The sequence below is a fragment of the Micromesistius poutassou genome, assembly GCF_964030765.1.
Source record: "Micromesistius poutassou genome assembly, chromosome: 9".
Taxonomy (NCBI): domain Eukaryota; kingdom Metazoa; phylum Chordata; class Actinopteri; order Gadiformes; family Gadidae; genus Micromesistius; species Micromesistius poutassou.
In genome coordinates, this window is record NC_140279.1 from 8,051,813 (window position 1) to 8,064,267 (window position 12,455).

Genomic DNA, 12,455 nt, shown 5'->3' on the forward strand with positions numbered 1-12,455 from the left:
CCCTCTGACATATAGGGGTTGTCAAATAGCGGAAATGAAGAAAGCCATGCACACATCAGAAAAGGGCATGTTTTACAAACAAGTACCCCCCCCCCCCCTCACTGTAACCCACATCTCTCTCTGGAGTTCACACCACAACGTGAGACAAAGCATAGCTGTGGTGAGGATTGGTTACTCGACAAACACGCTTGCGGGGGCCCGCTTCGCCGTCTCTGAAAGCGCCCTGCTTTGCTGTCTGTCTGTCTGTCCGTCTGACTGACATGTCGGTAGGCTTGGGCTGTGCTGGAGTAAGCCACAGGAATAACACAGCCCTGAAGGAGCCACTGTGTGTTTGCATTAGACGCTCTAGCGTTCCCTCGCTCCCTCGCTCCAACCGGTGGCTGTCGCGTCAGCCGACTTTTCCGTGCGGTATGCTGGAGCAGCGCTCGCCAGATGTTGCCAGTGAGCGGTGAGCGAAGTCGACGTGTGGGTGATCAGCGGGGTGCCAGCCTGAGCTGTCCCTGCGAGAGCAGCCTCCCCAGAACAGAGCTGAGGCTGAGGGTGAACCAGGGGGGGGGGCGCGTTGCTGAGAGTGGAATGTCACCCTTGGATGAGAAATCTGAAGTAGGGGTTTTGTTTTTACATGTATCTCTCTCTTTCACCTCTATTAGTGTGCGTCTCTCTGTCCTGCGTGGTCCCCCTATGGTTCTGCCCTCAGCACAGCTGTGTGGACACTCTCTCAGACACATATTTTCAATGTGTGTGTGTGTGTGTGTGTGTGTGCGTGTGCATGCGAGTGCGCGTGTGTATGTGTGTGGTGTTAAACTAGCAGAAGCCATACTTACAGCCAGGTACAGCATTGTGTACATCGAAAACGAGGCATGTCCAGAGAAAAATGATTTTCTGGGGAGAAAAACATTGATTAATCAACTTGAAATCCATAAACACCTTCACATATATCTAGCAGGAATTGACTTGTGTGTGCATACACACATGACCCAATGTGTTACCAACATGCCCCTGTGTGTTCCACATGTCTGTGTGTGGGTTGTTGCATACACACCTGGCCTCCTGTACTTTGCTGTCCAGGCCTTCGCAGGTGTAGACGGTGATGTAACCCATGGAGCAGTTGATGGTGGAAAAGTCCGGCCGGCAGACGTCCAGGAAGTGGGGCCTCATGCGACCCACTGACACCTTGGCTATGTCCGTGAAGGACTGGCTGACTGCGCAGCCAAAGATGAATACACCCACCTGAACGCACACACACACACACAGACACACAAACAACAACCAAATATATCATTTTTATACAGAACATAACTGGCTTCCCATTACGTCATGGTGAAGTCATGTGGCATTTGTCTGTGTACATGCATAAAAAGCTGCATGTCATTTGCTCAGCATTGCGACGACTGACCTGTTTGTAAAGAGCGGACACGTAGGGGTTCCCCACAAACGACTTGGTTCCCTCGTGGAGGCTGCGGATCCTATAGCACTCCCCAATCACTATCTATAAAGGCAAGGAGATCACATGAGTGTGAGTGGATGCAAGCCTGGCCGAGATGGTGAACAACAGGGTCACAGGCCCTGGGGTGAAAAACGCCATGTTTAGAGAGTAAAAGTTCCTGCCGTGTTAGCACTCTGACTTGGCGTTGGAGTGTTTCTAATCGTACACATCATCAGCCACATTAGCCTATTGGCTATAACCCCAGACAGTTGGCTCAAAACACTGACAAGGACTTGTACTCTCCAAGCCTGGAATGCTCATCTCTGATTAAAGCAAAAGTCAAAGAAAGAAGATTGTGATGAATACTGTGCTGGTCATGGAGCAGTTCCAGCTGCAGCAGCATGCGTTTTAAGAGAAAGCTTCTTAGGCGGTTATGACAACATTGTTTGTACAATAATTTTGTGAGAGTGGATGAACAGAGTATGGGTTAAAAGACACACACACAAACACAAAGAAAGAGATGGAGGGATGGACAGGCAGATAGACAGACAGATAGACAGGCAGACAGACAGAATGGGTATGGCCTGCCTTTCCCACAGGCAGTGTGTTGATGATTGATTGATGGAAGCATTGTTTTACCACTTGGTTAATGGAATCCAGCATGGGATGAATGAAGCAGTAAAGGAGGGGGGATAGTACTTAAATAAAAAGAGTCCTCCTGGTTTCAAATGTAAACCGTTTAGCTACAGGACGATCTATGGTAAGCTAAAAATGTTTTTTTGTTTTTTGTTTTTTTGTTCAATTCTAAGTTTTTTTTTTAAAAACATCTGGTAAAATTTAAAGCCAAGCCTTTGAGAAATGGTGTGAATGATGATGGTGTGAATGTGAAATGAATGGTTTCATCTTTTCAAATGCCCCAAGGAAAATGTTGGACTTGTCCATCACTAACCCAGCAAGGAATGCAGTCAAGACCCAATGTTCAATCTATGGTCTGACCCAAGTACCCTTCTAAGTATTTTGCGTCGATGCAGGTATGTGCATGTTTATGTCTGTCTTGTCTTGTCTATGTTTGTATGCGTGTGCTTGTGTTTGTGTATACTCCGACAGGGTGGTCAGAATACAGGCTCGGAGCCAATGGAAATAAACATTGCAGTCTATGTGTGTGCTTTTTCTCTTGGGCAATGTCAAACATACATTTGAACAAATTTGACAGAAATACAAATGTCGATAGGTAAAATTAATCAATCAATCAATAAATCAATCTATCTATCTGTCATCCATCAATCAATCTGTCTACCTGAATTGTCTTGTTGGCATTTGTACTCCCTTTATCCTCTCTCTCTCTCTCTCTCTCTCTCTCTCTCTCTCTGACTCTATCTCCCTCTCTCATCTCCCTCAGTGGGTCTTTGTGAATGTGTGTGTGCTTTGCTTGAGTGGCAGTGGAAGCCACTAATGGAATACTGCTGCAGCAAACAGGCCAGCTTAAGCCACACATGAGAATGTGAGAATTTACATACAGCCACACATGGATGGCACACCTACACCCCCACACACATATAAGTGTGTGAATGTGTACGTGCCACTGCTGTTTATATTGGTGGCATAAAAACAGTGTCTTGGTCTGCTGAGTATGTGTGTGTGTCTGTGTGTGTGTGTGTGTGTGTGTGTGTGTGTGTGTGTGTGTGTGTGTGTGTGTGTGTGTGTGTGTGTGTGTGTGTGTGCGTGTAGGCCACCATGCAGTAGTATCTCGTGTTTCCACTTACCCCAACCAAGCTCTAATCTATGTGACTGCAGCGAGTGAAACAGAGAGCTGACTCTCAGAGGAGTGAGCTCTCTCAGACTGCATTCCATTCAGTCAATAATAAGTTTTAACTAGCTTTTCTTTTAAAGGGTAGTTATTTTTAAATTGAATGTTTCTCTATTAGAGTCTCACTTGTTTTAAGACTTGAAATGTGCTATTTGCAATATTTTTACTAATTTTTACTAATTTTACTCATAAAGTAAAGCTTAAAATGTTGTTAGCTTAATAAGCTGAAAGCCTCAGTCTTTGAGTTAGGGATGACGTGGCGTGGGGAGAGGGCCTGATACATTTAGCCATGGATTGAAAAAGGGCAAGGGTTATGGGGCAGGCATCGGGGGCATGAGAAGGGCTGGTTCTAAGTCTCACATGCATGCATGCATGCATGCACAGACACACCATCACACAGACAGCTTCCTATTGCAGACGGAATGAGGTGAAGGACAGTTTGTTTTTAAAGACACTTAAATGACTCACAATGCAAGGATATTGAAGACGGAAGTCAGACAGACAGTGTTAGAATAGAGACACATCATACTCTACATGGAAAGAACAGAAGCAGTGCATGCAAGGAGATAAAACATAAGAATATATATATATACATATATATATGTATATATATATATATATATATATATATATATATGTATGTTTGGGGAATCATAAATGATCTTGCTATATGCAATAAAGCTGATTTTTATTATATTACTAATTCCGTAAGGTCTACTGTGAACCTATCAGGCCAGAAACAATTATATGAATGGTGGAGGAGGGGCAGAGAGAGGGAGAGTGGAGGAAAAGGTAGATAAGAGGTCGGTTTCTATGTACGTAGACTTACAAAAAAGATGGCAATGAGAGTGCCAGCAGCACAAAGCACGGCGTCGCTTATGGTGTCTCCGTTTTTATAGGGGTAGCGGATGGACTCGTCTGTACAGTAAAACCCGCGCTGGTATGGCCTTATGGTGCTAGTCTCAATGATGAGGAAAGGCAGGCCAGCTACAACAGATACAAAGAAAGGGAGAGAGAGAGCAAGAGAGAGAGACAAAGAGAGACAGAGAGACAGAGACAGAGAGAGAGGAAAGATAGAACGATCACAGAAATTGGATCGTGACACACAGACACAGACACAGACACACAGAGAGAGAGAGAGAGAGAGAGAGAGAGAGAGAGAGAGAGAGAGAGAGAGAGAGAGAGAGAGAGAGAGAGAGAGAGAGAGAGAGAGAGAGACAGAGACAGAGACAGAGAGAGAGAGAGAGAGAGAGAGATAAAAGCAACAGGTCAGTGACACAGGACACAACAGAGGGATGGGGGGGGGGGGGGGGGGCTGGGGGGGAGTCAGTTGGGGACAGGGAGCACCCTGGCAGCAGAGGATCATGGGATATGACAGGGTTTTGAGGCTGGAGGATGTCCAAAGTGGTGCAATTTCAAATTGATCGATCAATTTCAAATATAACGAGGAATTCCTTGATTCTACAAAAGAATAGCAATTTACCACAATCTTACACCTCCGCTTCAGCAGCAGGTCTGGATTAAATTTGGAATAATTTTTGCACCTTTTTTTTTCCCCATCCGTCCATACACCTCTGGCCCCGCTCCCCAGTTCCCCTCCTGCGATCAGGCCGCTGAACTGCTTGACCGGGTGCTCAGCCCAGTGCGGCGGGGCTATGTGGGGGTGACTTACAGACACCACGGGCAGTGTGAGCCCCACACCGATCAGCATGGAGGTTGGGACCGTGCTGCCCTTGTAAGGATAGCGCAGACTGCTGTCGCTGCAGTAGAAGCCCCTCTGGTAAGGAGGGACAGAGCTCCTTTGCAGCACCAGGCTAGGAAGCATGACTACACATGCACACACAGACACACACACATGCATCCATATGTTGCAAAGGCCACACACACACACACACACACACACACACACACACACACACACACACAACCATCCATGACCATAAATTAGCACACATACAAAACTGGTAGATCAGGTTACAAGTACAAAGCAAACTCATTTCCTTTAATGGCTGAGCAGCAAACAGCCAATACCACCCACTTACCTGTAAACCCAGGGGAAGACCTTCACATCAGCACACATTAAACAACAAACACAAATTGAGATGTGTGTGTCTGTGTGTGTGTGTGTGTGTCTTATGGCAAGCACTCAATGGGATATTTACACAGCTTAACATCTCCTGTTGCTCCTGTTGACAATCACAGTTATCGTTAGTATTAGCATTAGCACAAACCACCCAAGACCCAAATTGGGCAGGGGCTCCTTCAGCAGACAAAGGGTCATGATGCTTGTGTCAGTGTTGTGTGAAGATGAGTGGACAATTATGGTATGAAGGGGATGGAGGGGACCTCTCCAAGAAGGGCGTCGACTGAGTTTTTTGCATTGCCTTTAAGGTTAACTTAGCATTGCATTTGAAGTCTTTGAAGCCTTGCTTGACACATAAGCAGTGCTGAGTGGTGCAGAACAGAGACCATTAATTCAGCTCTGTAGTTCCTTAAACCACTGAAACCTACACACACGCACACAAACACACGCATGACCACAAACACACGCACACACACACACACACACACACACACACACACACGGCTGCCCAAGTCTGGGACTTAACCCAAATACCTTAGTCATTAAAGTGTCACTACTAAACAGGGGTGGGCTGTCACCAGCATTGAACATACACACTTATAGAAACACACACATCGAGACCCCCCAACCACTCACACACACACAAACTCACACATACTGCACGCATCAACTCCATGCAGTCACAATATAAATAAATACATATCTCCCAATCAAAGAAACACAAACACAGCCATGCAAACTGCGGCTCTGCTGGACGGAGTTTCCCTGTGAAATGTGTGAATGGGCAAAAACAACGAAAAAGTGTTGGCTCCGGGCGACCACCCAACTATAAAATGAAGGCGAGGCATAATATTCTCTGTGCATGTGTGCCTGTATGCAGGTTCACGTGCACGCTTCACTGATGTGGTCGAAGCGGTTAGCTCCCATCGTATGGACATTTGGGCTAATGAGGGCTGTTCCCAACGGGGCTGCAAAAACCTCTGTATTCAGCAGAGAGAGAGAGAGAGCGAAAGAGAGTGAGAGTGAAAGAGAGAGTGAGTGAAAGTGAGAGAGAGAGAGAGAGAGAGAGAGAGAGAAAAAGAGTGAGAGTGAGAGAGAGAGAGAGAAAGGGAGGAAAGGGAGAGCGATCACATTACATGGGCTTTCCTGACGCCAAACATATTCAGTTAGCCCTAACTCTGGTAACTGGGCTCCATGGAAAAAAAAATTATATCATGTTGGCGCCTCAAAGGGAATTCTACATGGTGTTGAAAGATACATCCCAACACATCAGTCCCCTATAGAGAAACATGTGTGTATCACAGTTTATGTTTACATTGATAAACTTAAAAGGAAAAAAAACTTTACGGGCATTTGGCAAAAAAACACACACACACACACACATGGGAATTATACAGAGGTATTTTTTGTTCTATGTAGTTCTTTAAGAAGGTAGGGTGAAGCCTATCTCCTATTTGCTAAGCCGTGTGGACAGAGCTCAGACAGGACCGGTGGTAGTGTATGGGAATCTAGTGGTCGGGAAGGGGAATGTGTTGTTGTTGCGTTGCGGGGATGACCTCCCCCCCCCCCCGGTCCCAAAAAGGTGCTGATATATTTGATCAGACATGCAGTCCATATATATACATATGGCAGGGGGCTTTGTGATCTATGAGGTAAAAACAAACTTCTCTGGTTCTGGTGTGGGAGGTCTCACATCTCACATCTAGTCTCTGGGCTCCTCTACTACTGTCGGCTTTGGCACTGTACCTCCCCCCCCCCCGAGGTGATTCATATGGAAATGAGGAGTGAAAGTGAAAGAGGGTTTGAGGCTTTACCCCCAAAAACTCCCTGGTTCTCACCCTCACACTCGTACGTGCACTTTGCGCACATCAGGCATACTAGAAAACACACGTACACACGTACACAGACACCTGTTTGTATAAAAACCCATCTAGAAGAACCATGGGAAACGGAAGAGGTGACAGAACAGAACGAGTGAGAAGGTGATGTATGTACGTGTGTGTGGGTGTGTGTGTGTGGGGGTGTGCGTGCGTGCGTGCGTGTGCGCGTGTGTCCGCGTGCGGGGCAAGGGAGGTTTCAAAACAAGCCAGTGAGAGGGAGCCCTACTTCAACACTCCATCTATTAAGGCGTTATGAAAGCCTCACTGTGTGCGCGCTGCTGTCCTGCCGGCTGGGCGCTGGCAGCCCCAGGATGCCAGGCCGCTCTGTGCAGCGCGCCGTGCCATCTCCATGAAAACAGGCCGGAATGTGGCATTCTCCTCATACCGAGGCCGGTGGACTGGGCCCCGAGGAGCGCACACACACACACACACACACACACACACACACACACACACACACACATCAACATGCTTTAAGACCTCACGGTTTCTGAGCCCCGAAACCCTTTAACCCCCACCCCCCCCCTCCCACACACACACACACACACACACACACACACACACTCAAACACACATCCACTGCCTCACCACCACCACCTCTCTCTCTCCCTTCCTCCCTCGTGAAGCAAGCAGGAAGAAATATTGCCTCCCATATGTCAGTGGGGATGAACGGAGGAGTGAGCGACCTTAATGATAGCAAGTGAGCCGGAAAAAAAATGAAGAGAGAGAGAGAGAGAGAGAGAGAGAGAGAGAGAGAGAGAGAGATGGGGCCAGCTGAGAGGCACAATGAGGGAGAGATAAAAAGACAAAGAGCTGGAAAAAACAAAGTGGTGGGCCCGGTTGTTGGCGAGAGGCCGGTGGTGCGTCAGTGTATTAAAAACAACTCATTTACAAGCTCTTTCACGGGGTGTTGGGGGTTGCCCACCATCAGACAAAGCTCCCCCCCACCCCTCTCACCTCAAGAAAACATCCTTCCCGGACGGTCTGGCGAAAGAGTGCCAAGACAACCGCACGGTGATGCATTAGACAAATAGGGTGTAAATAACTTCAGCTTCAGCCGCACCACGCTGGCTTTTATTTTGAGGTAAAGAATGTTTTAAAAAGGGTTAATGTGAGGGCTTTTGCTTCAAGCCGTGGAGCCCCTACTCCACTGCAGTTGAAGAACAGAACATATGAGAACATCAGAGCTGAAGGGACCGCTGCTAAAGAACAGAACGATGATATGAGTCTGATGTGTTGGAAATCTAAATAATAATGAAGCCAATGAACTATAAAGTGGGTGAGTGGCTGAGGGAAGCATACAGACACTTCTATTAGTCGTCTGATTCTGTCCCACATTTCTCTCTCCCAGGCACCGTGTAACCATGTCTAGTGAGGGGGAAAAGAGAAAAAGAATAGTATGAGAGAGATAAATGTACAGACATATTTCTATGGCTGGTTGACTATGTTTTTATATACCGTGCTCCGGTCTTTGGTCTTTTCTAAACTGCCCAATGAAAATATTGCAGATGGAATATGTGCATGGGTACCTACGTGTGTTATGCCGCATATTACAGGATAACTAATCATCATCCCAAAAAAAATGTTTTACACATGGTCCAATTCAAACTGCAATTCCCTGCATAATTATGTGCATTCAGATATAAACGCAGTGGGTGCAATTGTGCCGAGGTGTTTATGTATGTGTGTGTGCACCTCTTTCTCGTGCAAGATTACCCTAGAGGCGCCTTTGATTGGCTTTGGGGTTACATTTTGTGTGGCGAGAAAGACCAGATTAGCAGTAACCAGTAGATTGCCCTGACCTTAGTTTGAATATTCTTATTATAGTCTAATTATAGCTTCATTTCATTCAGCGTTTACATGAATCTCTCCACTGAGCTAAAAATGGCAAGGAAAAAAAAAGTCTGGTGGGACAGAATCAGATAGGTCTAATAGAAGTGTTCCCCACTGTATGATTCCCTCAGCCAACTTTATAGTTAATTTGCTTCATTATTATTTTGACTTCCACATCAGACTCTTGTCTTTTTTCTCCAGACATGCTCTTCTTTCATGGCGGTCAAACTTTAGAGAAGTAGAACCACATCTCAACATCCTATGTCATAGCAAGAGGAGGGTGGGACGCTCCCGGGAGCCAGAGGGAGGGGTCCGGCGAGACGAAGGGCACAGTGTGTGAGAGGTGAATGGGAGGCGGGGCTAGGAGGGCCAACGTAGAGGAAAGGGTTTTGTGGTGCGCTATAATAGAGGATTTCCGCCTCAAGTCGCACGGCAGCAAGCCCATGTGACCCAGGAGCCGGTGAGAGGGAGGGCAGAAGAAACTGACAGTGGGGGGAGGGTCGAGGGGCGGGACAGGAAGGTTTAAGGGGGTTTTGTGGAGTCCATTGACCTGCCACTCAAGCAAACATTTCACCCTCCTTTCACGCCTCTTTAAACCTCCTGCCCTCCTGCAATTCTTCCCACATTTCATGCATAGATCAGCTCACTTTAAAGCAAATAGTGGCTTAACAGTGCGTATTTGTGTGTAGGTGAGAGAGAGAGACTGAGAGAGAGAGAGAGAGAGAGAGAGGGAGAGAGAGAGAGGGAAAGAGGGATCTTGCTGTTGGACTCACCAGTTTTTTTGCTCAGACTTAACGAACTCACACAAGCCAAACACACGTTTATATGTGCAGAAGATATACGTGGTCTTCTCTGTAAGCTAAACTTGAATTTCAGGGTCATTGAAATTTGATTTATCATGGCAGTGGTGTGATTGTTAAGTAAGCAAGGACCCAGTAGAGGAAGGACAAATCCTTTACACATACAACTCTATTTTTTAGCTCAAACTCTTACATCATTATGCCTTTATTTGGAGACATCCAATACCTACGACTCATCAAATCGTTTTATTGTCAGAGCTTCTGCGATGTGTGTGTAGCGAGTGTTTCGGAAAATTCTTTACATTTATTCTCGGTGCAAGCCAGACCCATCTAAACCCAGCGAGGTGGGGGCATGAGTTGGCTTTGTATGTGTGTGTGTGTGTGTGTATGTGTGTGTGTGTGTGTGTTGTAGTGTGTATGTATATGTGTTCACATGAGTGTATGTAAATGTGGTTTTGTGTTGGCTCCTCCAGCACATCAGTTCCAAAACATGTTTCAGTTACAATTCCCCTTTTTCATCTGCAAAGAGGCTTTTAAAATGTTCTGGAGATCCAAATAAACAAAATCAGCCCTCATCCACCCCAACTCCCAGCTTCATCTACCAACCCATCAGTGACTGTTTAGGAATCACGTTCACACACACACACACACACACACACACACACACACACACACACACACACACACACACACATACATACACAGAAGCAGCTGAGGTCAGCAGAGCAGCGTACAGAGTGAATCCCTGTCTTTTTTTCCTATGTGTGTGACTGAGGGGCCGCAGGCAGAAGCATGTGCTTACTCAGAGAGATTTTATTCACAGGAATAAATGCCTTTTACATGTGGCCACTTATTGGGACAAACCCTTGGGGGCTTTTTAAATACATTTTCTTTTAGCAAAAGGCACCTGCAAGGGCAGCTTAAGGATGGAGGCCTCACGTGCCAGTGCCTTTCACCAGGTCCCACTTAAGCCGTATAAAACAGCAGCCATACCTTCAATTACTATTTAACTCTACCTCATTATTTTGTCACACATACATAGTGTAAGATCTGTTATCAGAAGATGAATTCAGTGTATCACCATCAGAAGCAAAGGCTTTAATGGACAACTGTCAGACGTTAACACGTTTCCTGTGTTCCAAATGAAAGTGGGCACTATCAGGACAGGGAACCACTGAGTACAGCCGTCCGGAGGTGGATCACAACGCCACGGGGCATTCCTAATGGTGGTGTCGGGGTGGGGGATCAACAACAGCTGCATCTAAAAGGAAGAGAAATGTGAGACATGCCCAGGGGCCAAAAGCAGAGCCACTGGCTGGCAGCCCTTCTGGCTGGCCGGGTGTTTCTCTGTGTCACTGCCATGATAGCGTTATTATGACCCGCGGGGGGGGTCATAATAACAATGGCTATGGAGAAGGAGGCCAGGGAGTCTTTGAAACTGCTCTCACCATAGTGCCCCGCCTCCATCTCTTCTTCCAATTCACTCATTCAAGCGTTCTCCTAGTCCACCCGGCTGGCCCCACCCACTTCACAGAGAGCGAGGCAGAGAGATAGAGTGTATGTATGTATGAATGTGTGTTTGTGCGCCTGTGTGTGTGTGCTTAAGCCTGTTTGTGAGTTGGCAAATCCTGAGTTTGCGGCCTCTATACCTCTATCTCGACATAAACCTCAACAATAGGCGTTAAAAGTGAGACAGCGGGTGTGAATGCAGTGCGTAGTGCTGTGTTTGTCCTGGGCCTAAAGGGGTGCCTTTTCATGACTGGCCTGCTCTCTGTATGCAAAGGGGGACAGGGCTTGTGGTGGCTGTAGCCCAGATAAGGCCCTGGGCCAATAAAGATGCTGAGCTGATTAGAACACAGCCAGCACTAAGGAGAGATAAGCATTACGGCCCACCATCCACTTTAACAAAGATCTGCTGCTAGCAACGGCCACAGACGTAAACCACTGAGGGATAATCAACAGGCTGGCTAGAGTTTCCCTCTTCCCCTCTGTTCCTCTCCCTCCCTCTGCTTGCTCTCGCTCCTTCTGTCTGCTAGGAGCCCATTAGTTCTCGTTAACGGAACAATGCATTCTGGGATGCATCAAAAGGGACATTGTTCCAAGAAAACAGTGAAATCAGGCCTCCGCCACCCCCCAGCCCATCTTCCCCAACTACCCACACACACACACACACATACACACACACATACACACACACAAAGAGTATTGTGGTTGGGTGAGAGAAAGGGAGGGCGACATGCAGACAGAGGGCCCAGTGTGACAGTGAAGTGGGGGCCCGGTAGGAGACAACATGGTGACAGTGAGATGCAGCATGGGGCCCCCAGGCCTCAGCCAGCAGGCTGTTATGAAGCCTGCTGTTCCACTTCTGTCTGATGCTTCCATTCTGTAGCAGTACGGCTTGGCGGAGGGGAGGAGAAAGAGGACCCATAGAGCTCATGCTTCAGTCTTTTGAACACACAAAGAATATAGATAGAATCTCACAAGAAAAATGCTAGCTAATGCTAAGACATAATAGCCAACGAGGCATGGAGTTAACTTTTAATTTGCATGGGCATACTGCCATGGTGAATGTTTACACAATCACACACACACACACAATCTTCATTCACGACACCAACCGACAACA

The 12,455-nt window shown here is 46.9% G+C and overlaps 1 protein-coding gene across 2 annotated transcripts in view; it reads right to left on the reverse strand.

Annotated features, from left to right (window-relative positions):
* The window catches only part of plpp3 (phospholipid phosphatase 3), a 28,867-nt gene that overhangs the window by 10,149 nt on the left and 6,263 nt on the right, over positions 1-12,455 (reverse strand). The window contains exons 2-5 of one of the 2 annotated variants that reach the window (XM_084473189.1): positions 4,063-4,220; positions 1,397-1,489; positions 1,043-1,230; positions 825-882 (exon numbers count right to left, since the gene is read on the reverse strand). In XM_084473189.1, the coding sequence (XP_084329315.1) occupies positions 825-882; positions 1,043-1,230; positions 1,397-1,489; positions 4,063-4,220 (497 nt within the window). Of the gene's footprint in view, positions 1-824; positions 883-1,042; positions 1,231-1,396; positions 1,490-4,062; positions 4,221-4,905; positions 5,061-12,455 lie in introns of both variants that reach the window. The other variant, XM_084473190.1, reaches the window with a different exon arrangement.